The 18,655-nt window shown below is 41.4% G+C and overlaps 1 protein-coding gene across 1 annotated transcript in view; it reads right to left on the bottom strand.

Moving 5' to 3' along the window:
* Positions 1-383: 383 nt before the first annotated feature.
* The window catches only part of PAPPA2 (pappalysin 2), a 393,032-nt gene continuing 374,760 nt past the window's right edge, over positions 384-18,655 (bottom strand). Inside the window, exons 21-22 of the mRNA XM_036756565.1 lie at positions 4,616-4,714; positions 384-486 (exon numbers count right to left, since the gene is read on the bottom strand). Coding sequence (XP_036612460.1) covers positions 412-486; positions 4,616-4,714 — 174 coding nt within the window. The 3' untranslated portion in view covers positions 384-411. The remainder of the gene's footprint in view (positions 487-4,615; positions 4,715-18,655) is intronic.

Genomic DNA, 18,655 nt, shown 5'->3' with positions numbered 1-18,655 from the left:
GGAGGGATGGATAGCAAGGGAGGAGAAGAAGAGGAGAGTGTCAGAGATGAGAATGAGAGTGGAGCATGGTACAGGGGAATCTTAGCCTATCGAGAGTAGTTATTCTGTCACTTGAAGGAGCTTCTCCCCTTTTATGATTTATGAGGATGATGGTTATCAGTAACTCTTTTGCCATGCTTGGCACTTAGAGGCATTCTCTCTCAGAGTATGTCTTCTTCTTCTCCACTCCACCCCCCCCTTATTTCTTATAAGCTCCTCCAGGCATCTCTTTCTTCCATTAGTCTCAGTCTCCAGAAGATTCTTTTCTTCAGACTTCCCTTCCTTCCTCACCCACCCCACCCCCCTTAGCCAGAGGGTCTCCACCTCTGGCTCACAGACTCTTGGGCCAGCAGCAGGGTCTTTTTGCCCCATTTATTGATTCTCTTCTGCTTTGGGATCCCGGCAGGTGCATTCATCTTGCTCACAGTCAGCAGCAAATGGGATTACCTATAGGAGATAGAGAGAAAACTGTGTTACCCTGGGGATTAAGAGAATACTTGGCAGTGTTTTTTTTTAATGCCCTACTGTTTATTTCAAGATCACTTTTACCCACGATTCACCCAAACTTATCTTTACGGCATTGTTACTGTCTTTTCTCATACCTACGTGAAATAGCCAGAATAGGTAGTTTCTGTTTTTTTTACATTTTCTTCCCATGTAAGTCATATTGTGACAGAAAACACAGAGAAAAAAACCCAAGAAAAATAAAGAAAGTTAAAAAATATACTTCAATCTACATTCAGACTCCGTCTTTCTCTGGACATGGATAGAAATTTTCATTATAAGTCTTAGATCATTGTATTACTGAGAATAGCTAAGTTATTCAGTTGATCATCATACAATATTGATCTTATTGTATCCTGGTTCTGCCCATTTCACTTTGCATCTGTCCATGTAAGTCCTTCCAGGTTTTTTCTGAGAGCATCCTGCTTGTTTTCTACTTGGAGGTTTTTAACACTCTTCATATCCATTGTCTTATTCGATTATCTCACGCCCTAGCCCTCAGACCTTTGAGGTAAGCATTTTTTTTCCTCCTTGACCTCAACCTTGATTTCACTGGTGTAAGAAATTTGCGGTGATAAAACCCATTCCACTGATGGAGATCCAGAAAGTCCTTTAGCTTATTGTTTCCAAATTGGGATTCTTAATCTCAGATCCCTGACTTCGCGGAGAAATTTCATGGTGTCTGTGAACCTCGATGGGGAAAAATATTACAACTCTGTTTTCACTAATTTCTAACTGAAATTTAGGACTTCCGAAGCATTCAGTTGTGAATCAAAGAAACAAACATTATTCTGAGAAGGGTTTCACTAGATTGCCAAATGGGTCCATAACACAGAAAATGGATAAGAATCCTTTTTTGAGGGAGTCACCTGGGGCACGGAGACATTAAGTGACTTGCCAAGGGTCACACAGCCAGAATGTCAGATGCAACTTGAACCCCAGACCAGCTCTTCATCCACCATACCATGATGAGGTAGGTGGGATACTCATTTTACAGTTGAGGAAATGGGATTAGAAAAATTAAGTCACTTGTCCTGTGTCCCATATATCAGTGGCAGAGTTTATTCTAAAATACACATTTTCTGACTCCTAATCTGGGGCGTCTGACATTTACCATATTGCCACCAGGTGATATAGTACTTTACAGGGCTGAGCTTGCAGTTGGAAAAAAAATTGAGTCCCAATATTACCTTAAGCACTTACAAGTTGTGTGACCCTGGGTAAAACTGTTAGCTTCTCTTAGACTCAGTTTCCTCATCTGAAAAATGGAGTAGTTGTCACACCTATCTCACGGAGTTCGAGTGAGGATCAGAAGGAAATGATCTGTGTAAAACACTGTGCGATCCTTAAAATGTTCTACAAATGTTAGTTATTATCAGTAGTAGTAGCAGCAGCAGCAGCAGCAGTAGCGATAGTAGTAGTAGTAGTGGTGGTAGTGGTACTGCTGCTGCTGCTAGTATCAGTATTAGTACTCGTAGTAGTACTACAGGAGTCAAAGCATTGTTATAGTCTTAGGAATCTTGATAGGTTTTTTTGGAGGGGGAAGGCAGGGCAATTGGGGTTAACTGACTTGCTCAAAGTCACACAGCTAGTAAGTGTGTCAAGTGTCTGAGGTCGGATTTGAACTCAGGTCCTCCTGACTCCACGGTCAGTGCTCTACTCACTGTGCAACCTAGCTGCTCTGTCTTGATAGTTTCATAGGAAAATAGTGCCATTTTTGGTTCCTTCCCAGATAAATGTATCTGCCCTATCTGCTTTTAAGACTTACTGAAAAGTTCAGTGATCTGGGGAAACCCTGGCATTCCTCTACCATCTTGTAAGTGACTAAACTCCTTTTTTCAAGGACTGCCCCTTTCAGAGCCCAAAACATGCCTTTACCTCCACCAGACCTCTCTTTCATTTAGCAACTATGCCTTCAGATTTTCCTTCCTGCCAATTTGTCTACAACGACTTATTGAAGTCATGGTGCACAGGGTACATAGGTACTCTGAGAAATGTGTGAAGAACACTCAGAGATCTTGCCTTGTATTTGACCAACCAATCCAAGACAGCCAAATCCATAACCAAGAGACCTCTATTCACAGTACAAACACAATGATTATCCAAATGCCCTGAGTGGAAGGATTGATTCAAGGACTTTGCTGGGTAGCATTGCTTAGGTACTGCTCCCAGCTGAAAATCACGTGCTTTGGGACCAAGTGTACCAGGAGGAATAAGGTCTCTTTCAAATACTGGTTTATGTGAAATGATATCCATGGGTATTGAAATGAGGTAGTAGTAAAAGTAAAGACATGACCAGTAGGACCATCACATGAGAACAAGTGAATGGCAAATGTCTCTGACCCTGCGTGTTACCTCCTTGAGTGACCAGGAATCCCTCAGGAACACAGCATGGAAGGGGGGGGAGGAGTGGCAGTCAGGTGGATTCCTTGATTAAGGTGTTTTTCAGTGTCAATGTGGGGACAAATTTGGGTGAGATTCAACCTTGCACTTCAGGCTTGTGGGAGGTGATGGGAAATTGATCCTTCTGAACTTAGCTAGTTTGGGAGCTGGAATGGCTCCAGAGTGTTTTAGATGTTATACTCTCATAGACATTTTGAAATGAAAGGAATGTAGAAGCTGCATGGTCCGAGACTGCGTATGCAATTCATTGTGGGCTCATGTAAAAAGAATGAAGTAAAATTTCTTTGACCAGTTGCAAATGAGCAGATTTTCCAAAAATCTTCCTGTTCTCCTCCTATTCTGTCACACCACATGGGCTCTGCCTTCTGTTTCAACTTTAATTCCATGATCCTATGATGAGCAAGAGCAGAATCTCCTTCACAGTGTCCTGTCAAAGGCCATTACAGCCAGTTCAGCCTGTTCCTTCCTCATTACTCTTTGAGCCCTAGTGCTCTCAGCTCATCTAGATCGGTGATTCCCAAAGTGTGGCCTAGGGAGACTTCTGATGTGGTCTGTGGAATGGTCTATTGAATGAATAGTTTACTTATGTCATTTAATAAAAAATCAGATTTCACCTCTTGGCTGTCTCAACAAATGAATCTTTCTTCTCATTTATTCTACAGGGGTTTGGGGGAGGTGGTATTAAGTGAGAATGGATGTGGTGAATGGCTGGTCTATTGGGCCTTTTGCTTTTGTTGCTGGGACTAAAAAACGCTGAAGAAGAACACAGAACCATCCTAAAAACCCTCAGCTTGAATCCTGTAACTGTCGATATTCTCCCTTTCCTCCAGAGTTCTATCTTTCTCCTAAATGTTCAAAGAAAATCCATTTAAGGAAGCACAGAACATCAGAAGAGGGAGGGACTTCAGAGGTCATCTAATAATCCCCTCCAAACCTGAACAAGAGCCCCCATGACACTGTACCTTACAGACACCTAGCCTTTGATTGAAGGGGAACCCATTAACTCTAAAAGGGGCCATCCTGCTTTTGGATAATGTTAGTTTTATGAAGTTTTTTTTTTTCTCTGGGTGAAACTGGAATCTCTATCTTTGTATCTTCCACCCATTTAGTGATCCTATTTCTGCTCTCCGAAGTCCAGGAAAACAAGGCTTAATGCCTCATCTCTATGGCAATCCTTTACATACTTAAAGATAGCTATCCTGGTCTTTTCCCCTACTCTCCAAGTCTTCTCCAAACTGAGCATCCCTAGTTCCTATATGATCTTTATATAGTATGGTTAAGGGAAACCTACACTATGATTGTTCTCGTGGGAACACTTCATAGATTATCAGTTCCCTCTCTAAAGTGTAAGACCCAAAATAGAACACAATAATCTAGATGTAGTCTGACCAGAGCAGAATGCAGTAGAAACATCACTTCTCTAGTTCTGGAATCTATGCTCCTCTTAATACAAGATTATATTAGGCGTGAGTGTGTGTGTGTGTGTGTGTGTGTGTACACTACCAAGGAGGGATATTTGAGGAAAATAAGTAGGCTGTTTCTGGAAATCAGGTCCTGCCAAAAACTCAGATTGGTTTGGCTGATGGACCAGTGCAAGAGTAACTCAATGCTTTTAGCAAGATCTGCTGTTATCCCCTGGGGCCCCCCTGCACAAACTCCATTCACCTACCTTCTTGGAAGAAAGGGTTGAAGAACAGCAGTCTCCACCATCGTATTGACAGTAGGCTCGGTTGTTGATTGTATCACACCACCCATCGGCTTGAAAAGGCTGGTGGGAAAAGTGACAAGTCAGCCTCAGTGCTCTTATTTTATTCCCCTAAAGTCAAGTTTAATACTATACAGAGAAAAACAGAGAATGCCTAGAGAGAGTGAGGCTGACAACTTTGTGTAACTCTGTCTCACCTAAATCCAATTTACGCACAAGTCAAGACATCACCTCCTCATGTCACTGGTACTCTCTGAAAACAAAGTACCAACAACAACAACAGGGGCAGGAGAGAATACTGACCAAACCTTATATGAAAGTGAGGTGTTTGTATCTGATAATGGTGATGAACTATTTTAATGACCCCAGGACCACTGCACCAAGACCAATGACATCTTAGGGATGCTCAGTGTCACAGGTAGCAGCCCAGTCTTTTTAATCTCCTGAAGGGGCCTGTTTCTCCTAGTCCTTGTCTATATATTTTTGTAAGTAGCTATAGACTGGTGTGTCCACAGGGTCCTTAAAATGGCATAGAGGTGGATATGAATTTTCACCTAATTTTCCCAAATAATAGCAAAGTCTCATGCCAAGAATGGCTCAGCTCATCGGGAGGCCAGAAGGAACCTATAGGGACTATACTAAAGCTCTGGGCTCTGTCTGCCACTCCTACCACTGACTGGCTTGCTGCCAGTCAGGCTTAGAGAGTGGATCATTTGTCATTTCTTTTGCTTCCAGTCCAGCAAGGATGATGGCATCCATCACTTCCCCTGGGTTGGACGAAGACTAGTACTTAGAGATTAAGAGATTCCAGAGATGCTACGTAAATACAAGAGGATGACTTTCCCAGAGCAGCTTGTCATTGCATTTGGTGACCCCAGTCCTGGGGCAGAAACTTTCACACATGTGCAGTAGTCCTGTGCACACAGTGGTGAAACCACAGGGTAACAGGGGAGCAAGCCAAACAGTTTCCATTTGCTCCTGTTACTGCTGCAAGTTAGCAGGAACCAAAATGGGAATCTGGCCCAGGCCAAACCAGAGTTAATGGAGTGTTTCACCCCAAAAGGGAACATATGATAAGAACAGCAACAAGTGGTTAAACAATAACTCAGTGGCCCAATGCCATGTATCACAAGAGGAAAGGCCCTGGCAGGAAATGCAGTCCCACAGCATCTTGGAGGCCTTACCAGCCAGCCCACCTACTCAATAACATTGGCTCCCCTCCATCCTGAACTGATGTATTACTGCAAAGCCTCTAAAAACCTCTCAAGTTAATTGCTTAGGGCAGGGATCCTTAACCATTTTTGGGTCTTTGACCCCTTTGGCAGTCTGGTGAAGCCTACAGATCTCTTCAAGAAGTAGTTTTTAAATGTGTAAAATAAAATACATAGAATACAAAAGATAGAAATTAAATTAAATCTATTGAAATATGGTTATAAAATATTTTTAAGAATAAACATTTTTAAGAATAAATTCATGAAAATAAGGTTAAGAATTCATGTTTACGGCTATATAACACACTGGTGCCTCTCAAGTTATGACTCTAATTCTGAGTTTTCATGGGCAAATCACTTCCCCTCCCTTAATTTATCCCTCAGTTTCTTCATGCCCAACTGGGATAACATCACCCATTTCAAGGCCTTATGATAACTGCCAGTAAACGATAACCTATCAAATATATTAACTTAATTGAGCAATTTATATTATACATTTATTATATTATGGAAGCATGTATTTATTCAGAAACTCCATTTCTATTTGAATTTGACACCACCCAAGGGAACTCCTGGTGATAAAGCTCCCTCTACTAATGCAGTTTGGTAGCTTTAGGGAATTACAATTCTAATCATCATTATCTAAACAAGTCACATGCTAATGGGTCCCCAAGTAGCCGACACCCTATGCTGGCTGCACACCAGTGTGCTGGCCAATGGCATGCTGCTGCTAACTCTGGGGTGAAATATGACATTCATTTAGTAGTCATTGAGCAATGTCAACTGAAAAATGGAAGCAAGATCAAGTCTTCTTTTCATCCCAAGGGTGAATCAGAGAATAACATAAATAGCCCAGAATGTGTGTGTTTTTGGGTACGTGGAGCTTTCCCTTGCATCTCTCTAGCACCTAGAATGATGGCAAAATCAGGATTTCTATTTTACATTCACACAAATAAGGATTTATTAGAAATGAGGCAATTTAAGATGCCTAGGGAAACACCTGGCAAAAGACAGGAGGCCAACAAGTTGCTAAAAGAGAGAAAGGTTGGGAGGTAGGCTTTCCTCTTTCGATATTGTATCTTGTTATTTCTTTCCCAACTCCACCTGACTCATTGAAAAGCTAAATACATCCCTGATTTCTTTTCCATGTGAATGTCTATTTAAAGAATACAACAGTACTAACCCACTTTCCCTCCATATATGTATATTGTCTCTGATGTGAGCATTTTAGGTTTTCTTACATCTGTAAAAAGTAACTTGACAGCAAGGACTGATAAATATTACAATGGGTAACCAAGGGAAGCTGTGGAATCTACGTCTCAGGAGGATGGATTCTCATCTGGGAATCATTAAGCATAGTTCGCCTGGAAGGAAGAAGCGTGGCTAGGTGACCTCCTGCGTCCTTTCCAGCTCCATAATCCTATAGGACTAAAATGATTTACAGACTGCTTTTGTGCCTCTGTGAGGTCTTCTAGGAAGGGAAAAGAAGGGAATAGGAGAGAGAAATGGGGAAATCAGTGGCAAGACCAGGATTTAATCTTACCCTATACCTATTAGAATTAATTGCTCCTCCCCCAACCTGCCAAAACCAACCACTCCACCCTAAACAAACAGAGTTGCCTATGGCAACATGTGCTAGGAAAACTTGACTGCTTGTATCCAAAGTTACAATGGAAAAAAATAGAAGGGGGAAAATGACTAATTGATCCAAAATTTTGAAAGCCTCTGAAGCCTGGAAGTAGTGTAGGGGCTTTTGTCTCAACAACTGAAAGGTGTCACGCTTGGGATATGGGATATAAAGTTTGTTGAAATTGCCCAAATGAATTTAGGCATTCTTCCTCCAGAAGGGAGCTTTCCCAGATCTTCCAAGGGAGGTTTTCTTTCCCCTTACATCATAAACACATATATTCATTTCACCATCTAGTCTTTTACATCTAGAGTAACACCTCATTTATCTGGCATCATCAGAAAATTCACCATCTGGATAACTGAAGCTTGCTTCTTCAAGGGCTAAAACTTTCCTTTTAACCATTTTGGTGGATATCTTTCTTTAAAAAATAGATTATATACTTTCTTATGATCTAAATTAGAATATAGGAAGCATAGTTTAACTTTTTAAATGATCCAGAATCGTAACTGAGAGCATCGATGTTAACACAGTGCTATGGAGAGACAGGAAAAACATAATGAAGAACACCAAAACTTAAATCCTAATTCTGGCACCTACTTACTACTTCTGCAGTTACTCTAACAAATCCTTTGATTTCTCTGGGTCTTTCACTGTAAAATGAAGAATTTGGACTTCTACTGTCCCGTCTAGCTCTAAATCTGTGATTCTATGGTCTTAAAACAGGATGGGGTGGGGCGGGCAGAGCCTGGCCAATGAGCCTAGTACTGATGAGCACGTGCAGCAGAGTTGGCTGTTGCAATACATCAAATTGGACTTTGGAATACACCTTTTCTCTACGCGCTTCTGGTCCGCTACCCATGTAGTGAAGAGGAATCCGTTCAAATAGGTATAGATCTGAGGCTGGAGCATATTCAAAAGCCAAAGTGGATTTCTTAGTTAGGCTCTTTGCTGATAGGCTGGCACTGAATAAGGAGGACAAGATGCTATGGGAGTCCAGGTAAGGGCTGGCATGAATCTGAGAGCACGTGGTCTGCTGTTCCCTTGTGTCATTGTTGTATCTGTTTCTAAATATTTTTCCTTGTTTTTAAGTGAATGAGTATCGCTTCACAAGTAGTGAAGGCTGCCTTGTGAGCCTCAGAGGGTTAGCTTGGCAAGCCATCAGAAGCCTGGGATCCAAAGTGCATGATGGCATTTGCCTGGAGCCAGTTGGCGAGGAGTTAAGTAGCCCCTGAACTGCTTGACCCAGCCAGGGGGTGGTTGAGATGGGATTTATCCAGCAGCTATGCCATATTTGGAAGTACACTTAGTGGGACAACTTTTTTTTTTTTAAAAACTGCTTGAAATTTGAGCCCATTATCCCCAGGGACCGAGGCAATTTAGAGGGAGACCATTTCCTTAGGTGTTTGGGAAAATGTTTATGTTTCTGTTCTTGCCATATCTTCACAGCAAAATCTAATTGAGGTTAATTGGTTAAAAGTAAAGACACCAATGACTGGTGGTTAACAGTAGGGGAGAGGAACATGGTGGAATGGGGGCTTCAGGTAATGACATTAGAGAAGAATCATCTCACCTCTTTATACTGTATCCCTATAAACCTGAAGGGGAGATATAGTCAATCTAACTCTGTAAACCTGTGTGCACTGTTTTTGTGGGGGGATCTAAGGTCAGAACCTCATGACCATAACGAAGCCTTCAGGATTTGCTTTTTGCCCCTACGCTAAATGGCCCCAAACTTCTTTTTTTGCCTTTACAATCCCTGTGTTTTCTTTTTCTTTATAATTGTGTTTTGTTTCTTCTCTCACTAACAGGCTTTCAGCTATGACTTTTTGCTGCTGTCAGTATGACTGTGTGTAGCAGCATCCCCACCCTTCCAATTTATTGCTTCTATTAGGCTGTGGGTGGGAAATGAGATAAAAGCATTTCTCAGAAACATGTCTAAAAAAGGAGTAGATAGAGGCCATAGTGAGGACCTGGGAGGAGCTCTCCTATGAGGAAAGTACACGAGCCATAGTGTATGACGTCTCTTTTGGCTGCTCAAAGGACTGTTTTTCTCCCCCTCTCCTTGACCTTCTGCTTCTGAGCTGTGCTCCTGACAATTAAGGTTGCTGAATAAGTGACCTCCTGATAAGTGGGTGATTCTTGTGTTAGGCATACAGGTACAAAGCATAATGGAATAGAACCTAGCATAACATTGGCCTATGTTCCTGGTATCCAGGGGCAGCATATGTGTGTATATGGTCCCATGACAAAAGTACCTTTTGAAGGAGATATGCTGAAAACATGTCAAACAAGGTATTAATGTGCCTGGACACTGGGCTTATTTGTGAGGCAGCCCTGGGCCCCCTACCATCTCTACTCTTAATACTCTCCACAGCACTCCAGAGAAGAGAGCTTCCAGTGGTAGAAATCATGTATCTGAAGGAAAGGAGAGGTCCAGACACTTTCTCTAGGTTCATAAAGAGAGTGGACAATAATTTTACTATGGACATAGAAATGAGTAGCTGTGGTCTGGCCTATCATAAAATAAAGTCCTCCATGGAGACTAAAAATATGATGATTGGTTGAATAAATGGATTATTAAAAATGCCCCATTTCTTATCAACTTCAAACAGATTTCCTCCTAAGTTAAGGAACAAAGCATATGAGTGCCATGATTTTTTTTTTGGCCAAGAAAGGTAAAGTTGAAGCAGAAGGGGAGAGAGAGAGAGAGACAGAGAGAGAGAGAGACAGAGAGAGACGCGGAGAGAGAGAGGGACAGAGAGAGACAGACAGGCAGGCAGAGACAGACAGACAGAGAGAGAGACAGACAGAGACAGAGACATAGATACAGATAGAGACAGAAAAAGATGGAGAGAGAGAGAGAGAGAGAGAGAGAGAGAGAGAGAGAGAGAGAGAACACACCAAACCTGAACTGAAAATTCCTGGAGATTTCACTGTGTAAGTGTGGATGTGTCCCTTCTTCCCCTCCCCCTGCAACATACGCTCATTTTTTCCCCTTTCTTGTGTCTTCCTCTCTTACGTTTCATGGGGGTAGTCATAAATGCATAGTAGGGAACGTCTATTACCAAGATGACTAATTCTCTAAAGGTAAGGCACATGATAAGACTCTGTTTCTCTTGTTATAAAGTATTGGAAGCCTGGAGAAGGTGCTAATCTAATCAAAAAGTTGATTTATGACCAATGCCTGATTACTGTTTGCTTCTGCCTTCCCTAAGTCACCTCCCAACAAAACCTCACAGTCAATCAGTCCTTTGGATGACTAATCACAGTCACATCTGTTTCTTTGTATTGTTTAGGCTGCATCTGTCTGGCCAAATAGAAGCTTTTTTTTCCAAGGAAGCTGTAGTGCAGGCACCCAATGAAGTTTTTGTAGAAGCTGGAATAAGTGTGTAAAAATGTAAATACATACATATATATATAATATATATTATATATATAATATATATATAATATATAATATATATGACCACAAGTATGATTGTTCATATGTGTGTCTATGTATGCTGCTCAACGTTCATTTTCCCCGATCAATGATCTTTGACCTACTTATTATTTTCCTAACCTCATGTGTTGGAAGAGTTCACAAGCTTTTATCATTCAGCCTGTTTGAGCCCTCTTGTGACCTTCTTTGGAATGCAAATTCCAGACTCTTAAGATTATAGAATGTAAACTGGAAAGGAAATTTAGGGGTTATCCAGTCCAATCTCTCCAGTTAGTCATCCTTCATTTCTTGGTGACTGAGTCCTTGCTTCCTTTCATGTTATCATGAAATTATTAGAGAGGGAGTTTAGAGATCGGTCCACCCCCCTCATTTACAGATAAGGAAACTGAGTCCCACAAAGATGAAGTGAACTTGGTCAGATTCACCATAGCAGAGGTGGTAATGGAACCCAGGTCTTTCAATTCCTGATCTATCCCCTTGTACTCCAAAATACACTAGTGCTATCTAGTGACTCAACTACCACACTTCATTTGGATGAGAGAATGCACATTCCTCAGGCATGCATTCGAGGAAGGTTTCAGCTCTTAGTGCTGGAATACTGAAAACAATCAAATAACAAAGAATGAGCAAAAGTGAAATGTAAAGGGGTACAAAGTCATCCCCTTCCTCGGGCTTTTTTTTCTAATGCCTCAGAAATTGACTAAAGACCTAATGTGAAAAAGCCACGGAAGGTCAAAGGATTTAGCATTTAGTTTGACCCCTTGATTGCCCTGAGGTTTAAGCATGCAGAACTTGGAGCTGGGGCATTGAGGCCCTAGCCACAGCTGTGCGTGTCTGAAAGAAGAGAACAGCTGTTTTTAGGCAGAGGGAGCCTGAAGCCAGGTGGCTGAGTTGGTTCTGTATCTCATTTCCATCATCAGAGAAAAAAGGAGAAAGAGAATCAGCCTGTTCCTCCATGCCTGGACCCTGGAGCTCAGAGGAATGTGTATACATGGGGATAGCCTGCCCTGACTTAGTTGGCTTCTCCACATGAGGTATTGTGGGTTTGGGGAACATACTCCTAGAGATGGTATGAGTTTAAGTGACCACACATATTCTTTGTTGAACCGGGCACTTCCACTACCAGTGGTTAAGGGACGGCCCCTGAAAAGCTGGAGGTAGGAGCTTAGATGTTCCGCTATGAGAGTGGGAAAGTTACAGTCTTCATGCCTCTGAAACTCTCTTTAACCATAACCCGCCACTCAATGTTAATAAAAGGCATGTATTGAGCTTCTGCTAATGCATTGGCTACATCATCGTTCAAGAGCAGATTTGGTGCTCTGAGTATTTTCTGCTTTAGTCAAGGCATTTCTACAAGACTTAAATCCAGGTCCTGTCCTTCAGAGCTCCACTACTGGCTAGAAATGTATGTGGTGTCCGAAGATGAAATGTAAAAATTAGATGTTATGATCAGGTCTTTCAACAGTCCCAAATCACTCCCAGACTCAAAGGTCTACCTCCTTGATGCTAATATTATCCTGGTAACCTGAAGTGGCTGTCAACAAAGCACCCCAACATTGGAGGAACCAAAATTACTAGCAATCTAATGGATGATGAAAAACTTTCCTATTTGGAGGGTGGGGAGGGGAGGTAGACTGAATTTCTGTATTACTAGTGATGACCTACACATATGAATTTGGACCATGCTTGAAGTGAGACTGGGAATAAAAGTGAGGCATATAGAAAGAAAGAAGGATTTAAAATCAGAAGACCTGGATTTGAATCCCAACTCTGCAAGTTTCTAAGTATATGACATTTGACAAGTTACTTAACCTCTATCAACATAATAATGGTATCTAGCATTTATGTAGCACTTTTGGTTTGCAAATCACTTTATGAATATTACTGCAGCGCTGTTCCTATCTCTACTTTACAGAGGAGTAAGCTGAGTCTGAGATAGATAAAATCGCTTATGGGATTATAGAACAATCATCTTCTCCCTTCAGGGTACAACCTATAACCTTGAGGGAGAAATGTAGGCTAATAAATGTATGAGATTCAATCTCAAGTCCCCTTGACTCCAAGGTCAACACCATACAATATTATACTAGGGCCACCTAGCTGCCTCCTCTGTAAAATTAGGGATAGACTAGATGGCTTCTAAAATAATTTGCAGCTTTAAATTGATGATCCTTTGATCTCAGATGTTATGAAAGGGAAGTGGGTCCAGGACAGAGAGTTTGAGCACTACAGTAGTATCTCTAAGGTATTAAAAGAACTAGAGGAAGATGTTTAGCACAATGAATAAAAACTACAAGGAAGAATAATGAAAAGGCATGAAGAAGCTGCTAATTCCATCAGTAGTACATCCAATATTGAGCCCACAAGGCCAACAAACTATTTAGAAGACACATCAAGAAATTAAATCCAAGAATAGGACATCTGTTAAGATGGGAGGAGAGTGGTATAGACAGGGAAGGTGGCAGTGGCATGAGATTGGAGGGGGAGGAAATGGTAAAAGAGACAGGCAGAGCATTCCTACTAGCTCTTAGCGCCTCTTCTTCCCTGCCCGCTCCACAACTAGTATTGCCAGGTACTACATGATGATGCCTGCTGATCCAGATATATTGAGGAACTACTCTTCCCATCTTAAACCAAATCCTAGATCTCCCCTCTTATCTCCAAGAGCTAAACTGTCCTCTTGGAAGAGCTCATTGGTCCAGTGAAGGCCAGAAGGCACTGATAATATCAGGAGGCAGCCCTGACTAGACCTTCAGAATGTGAAAGCTGCTTCCATCTCCAATGCCACCCTCTAGAGAACGAGGGGTTCCTAGATACCTGAGGAGCCATCTTGTCCAATCCCCTCATTTTGCAGATGAGGAATCTGAGACCCAGGAAGCTTTTGCTCAAGGTCACATAGATAATACACCTCAGAAGTGGAATTTAAATACAGGTCTTCTGATGAGAAGAGAAAAAAAAGCTTGGGGAACAATAAATTCTATAACATTGGAACTCAACAACATTGAGGCCACCCAAGACTGTCGCAGGCCACTTGAGTCTTTTTATACTGGAAACATATAATGCTTTCTCTTGCTTCCTGTCAAGGATACTTCAGTTTATCTAGGAAGGAGTATAATAGATGGAGGAGGAGAAGAGATGCAGTTTCTTCTATTATCCCAGCCTTCTTATAATTCAGAATGGTCACAAAGTGAAAATGACCAAAGTCCTTTCCTACCCAAGGTAAATGATTTGTTTAAGTTTCAAAAGCCCAAAGTGTGATTCACTATCAAGGCATGGACTTTTAAACACTGTAAAAACAGGAGCACAAATGGATGGTGGCAGGGAGAAGATATTTTAAACAGTAAGGCAAATGGAGCCTGTCTTTTCCCAGTATAACCCTGCATTTTCCTGGCTGGGTCTTTCGTCACACATTATAGTCAGTTCACTCTACATGTACTCACCTATTGAAAAAAGGAGGGGGTTTGAGAGGAAACTTAAGTTCTGTTTTGAGGATGTTGAATTTGAGATGCCCATACATCTCAATCAATATGTAGATATGGATATATAGATGACTTTTTCAATAGAATTGGTTTCCTTTGCAATCTTATCTATTTTATTTCATGCATTAAAAATTATTTTAGAAAGGGATTCATAGGTTTCTCAACTACCAAAGACTCCATGAAACAAAATAAAAGTTAAAAACTAGTTTACTATCCTTTACTTACTACCCTTTCTATCCTAGTTTGTCCTTTGCAGATGGTTCCCTAATCTATATATCCATCTCTTTAGTGAATTCTAGGCTCTCATCATGAACTACATTTTTGCACATCTCAAATAGAATGCTGCACTGGCATCTCAAACTCAACATCCTCAAAACACAAGCCATCTTTTCTCTCAAACCCTCTCCTTTCCCCAACTTTTCTATTGCTGTTGAAGGCACTGAGATTCACAAACTAGGTATCATCCTCAATTCTTTACTCAAAGTCACCCCACATATCCAGTCTGTTGTTTCAAACCTTCACATATTTCACGTAGGTTCCCCTATCTCCACTCACATAGTTACCACCTGGTTCAGGCCTTGATCACCTCACATTTGGATTACTGCAATAGTCTTCTCATTATTCGGCCTACCTCAAGTCTCTTCCCACTCCAATCCATCTTTCACTAAGCTGATGAAGACATTCATCTAAAGCATTGGTCTGACTGTGTCACTTATCTACTACATATACTCCAGTGATTCCCTATTACCTCCAGGAATAAATACATACAAAACCCTCAGTTTTGCACTTAAAGCCTTTAACAACACGACCCCTTCCTACATTTCCAATCTTCTCACATTTTATATCCTTCTTACACACTCCAAGATGTAGCCATATTGACTGACTTGCTGTTCCTCACACATGACATTCATTTCCTACATTTTCACTGGCTGTCCCCCATGCTTGGAATGTTCTCCCTCCTCACCTTGGTTTCCTGGCTTCTCTGGCTTCTCAAGACTTAGCTTAAAGCTCACCTTCTACAGGAGCTCTTTATCTCTCTGCCCCCTTCCCCACATTTTGAGTGCCTTCCCTCTGAGATCATCTCCAATTTATCCAATCTATACCTAGTTGTGTCCATGTTGTCCCCCCCCATTAGAAAGTGAGCTTCTTGAGGGCAAGGATTACTTTTGCCTTCCTTTGTACCCCCCAACATTTAGCCTAGTGCCTGTCAAATCATAGTGCTTAAGAAATACCTGTTCACTGACTGATGACAAAATCATGCTGTATGAATTTAAAGAAATGTTATCGTTTCATAAGAAATAATGAAATAGATTGTTGAGGGGAAAACCTGGGAAGAGTTGTATGACCTGATGAAGAGTGAGAAGGGCAGAACTAGACCAACTTATGTGATAACTACAGCATTGTCAAGAAAAACAACTTTGAAAGACGCAAGAATTCTGATCAATGCAATATCCAGCTACAACTCCAGACAACCAATGCCTGACAGAGAGAGATGGGATGGGATAGGAGATACTCTCTTCTCTCTCTCTCTTCTCTCTTTCTCTCTCTCTCTCTCTCTCTCTCTCTCTCTCTCTCTCTCTCTCTCTTTCTTTCTGTCTCTGTATATGGGTATGTATAAATACATATATATGTATGCATATGATCATATATGTATATGTTTGTGTATAATACACATGATCGATGTCAATGTATTGATTCGTTTTGCTTGACTATGCTTTTTGTTACAAATTATTTTCGCTGTTTTTTTTTTAAATAAGGAGGAGAGGGGGTTTGAGAGGTTACTAGCAATAGCAATGCCTAGAAAGGAGAAAAGACTTAAAAGATCATGAAACATTTTGAAAAATGTAAAAAAAGAACAGAGGGAGGGAGATAAGTAGGGCAACTTTGAAATGAATCTGTTTAATATATTCTTCTTAAAATGCAAGTTATAAGTAATAGATATTCATGGTTTCACGTACAATGCTCTTTATTTTCTCTGTGGTATATATGGAAATGTATTGATGCTGATATTGATGATATCATCGTATTAATGATAATAAATAAAAAAATATTTTAAAGCAATTAAGTCTTGGAGTTAAGAAAGCTGGGTGTACAAAAGCCAGAATTGGATCCCTCAGAGCATGCATGCAGAGTTCTAAGGAACTTTAGAGACCATAAAGTCCAATCTTCATCACTTTACAGGTGAGGAAACTGAGGCTCATGGAGGTAAAGTGACTTGCCCCTAGATAACACATGTTGTAAGGAGAGCAGAGATTTGGGTTCTCTGAGTGCTTTCCACTACAAGATGCTACCTCCCAGAAATAGGGCAGTAAGTGCCTTGAATGAGACTGGGAGGCAAGGGGGAGCTCTCCTTAAAATAGTGGGAGTAATTTGGGTTATCTTAGCATCTGACAAATTCCAGAACATCACAAACACCTTCCCCTAACACAGTTGCAGAGGAAAACAGGAAGATGAGACTCACTGTGACTTGTGTTTCAGCCAAAAATAACCTTTCAACAGCCCCTTTCATTTTGTTCCTAATAAAGACTCATGGCAACCCATGGATTCTCCCACTCATCCGTACATCTATGCAGCTGACGCTCTAACACCTAGCACAGAAACTCAAGCGGAAAATGTCAGCAGCCCACCCATCTTAGCCTGTGCAGGGACAAAGATAAATTACATGCTATCCTCTGGCTGCCCAGGGTTTGCTGATAACGTTAAAAATTGACAAGACTCCACCAGGGCTAGTCATACAGGCTAGGTGTGCAGCAGCTGGAATATCAAAATGCAAACTCCATTCCTGAGTTCTCATCTCAGAGTTGTATGCTGACATTAAGCTTTAGTACATAAAGTGCTTTGGATTTGGATTCCAGAAGACCTGAGTTCAAATCTGGACTCTGACATTTACTAGCTATGTAGGCACAGGCAAGCCCCACCCAGCCCAGCCCAAGCCTTGGGCAGCCGTCTAAGTCTGCAAGTTAAAGATGGATTGTAACTAGGATGGAGGGAGTTCCTACATGGGGGGTTCCCATGAGAACAAAAATCACATGTCCCAGGCACACTGACATTCACAAACCGAATTCCTAACTTGTGAGGGGCTAATGAGAAAAATCTTACCAGAAGCCCAAACAACCGAAAGGAAATAAAATCCTAAAGATCCATATACAGAACCAGGGGGGCACATTCTAGGAGAAAGGCAGATCCCATCTCCCCTTCCTTGGACACTTCTCAAACAGTATCCGTACTGAGGGAATTGGGGAGTACAGGCATAGCCGGTTAGTAGGAATAAGGAAGACAGTGACATTTGCGTAGAGTTTTAAAGTTTGTAAAGCACTGTATACTCTTAATCTCACCATCATCACAGGTCACGTGTATAGCCTAGCACACCTACTGTGTGCTAGGCACTATGCTAAGTGATTCACAGTTATTATCCTATTTGATCCCCACAACAACCCTGGAAGGCAAGTGCTAGTATCATCCCCATTTTGCACATAAGGAAACTGAGGCAAACAGTGGTTAAGTGACTTTCCCATGGTCACATAGCTAGTAAGCATTTGTGGCCACATTTGAAATCAAGTCGTCTTGGTCCCAGGCCCAGTTCTCTATTCACTATACCATCTTGCTGCCCATCTGAGCCTCACCAAAACAAAACAAAAAGAAAAACCAAAAAACCCTGTGAAGTAAGTGCTAGAGATGGAATTTTCTGCATTTGACAGATGAGGAAACTGAGTGTCTCAGAGGTTAAATGACTTGACCACGTGTAAGGGTCATGGATCAGGATTAGAATACAGGCCATCCTGACTCTAAGTCTGGCATTCATCCCCTACCGGACACTGTCATAATCACTCCTGAACACTACTTACCTCATTGTGTGTTTGTTGTTTGTCCTTCATTCTCAAAGAGGACCATGACATCAGGGAGGTGATGCCATGCCGTGCAATTGAATTGGATTTAAGTGAGAGATGGCTGGGAAGAAAATGCTTTTGTAAAACCTTAAATCCCTGAATAAATGTTTTCGGCCTGTGAGCCAGTGATTCTCCACAGTTTGGGAGTCATCAGAACCTCCTGTTTGATTTCATGATGGCACCTCCATCCTCTTAAAAGTGCCATATGGCAGCAGTTTTCACCACGTTGTCTGGGGATCATCAGGAGTCCCCCCCCAAGGCTCTTTAGGTGGTCTGTGAGCTACACTTTTGTCTGTGATGTGACAATGATTATACTTTTGTTTCTGACATGAGTTAATAATTTACATATGATAAT

Source organism: Trichosurus vulpecula, chromosome 4 (assembly GCF_011100635.1).
Source record: "Trichosurus vulpecula isolate mTriVul1 chromosome 4, mTriVul1.pri, whole genome shotgun sequence".
Classification (NCBI taxonomy): domain Eukaryota; kingdom Metazoa; phylum Chordata; class Mammalia; order Diprotodontia; family Phalangeridae; genus Trichosurus; species Trichosurus vulpecula.
The sequence above is the reverse complement of the archived record's forward strand: the minus strand, read 5'-3'. Positions and strand labels throughout refer to the sequence as shown.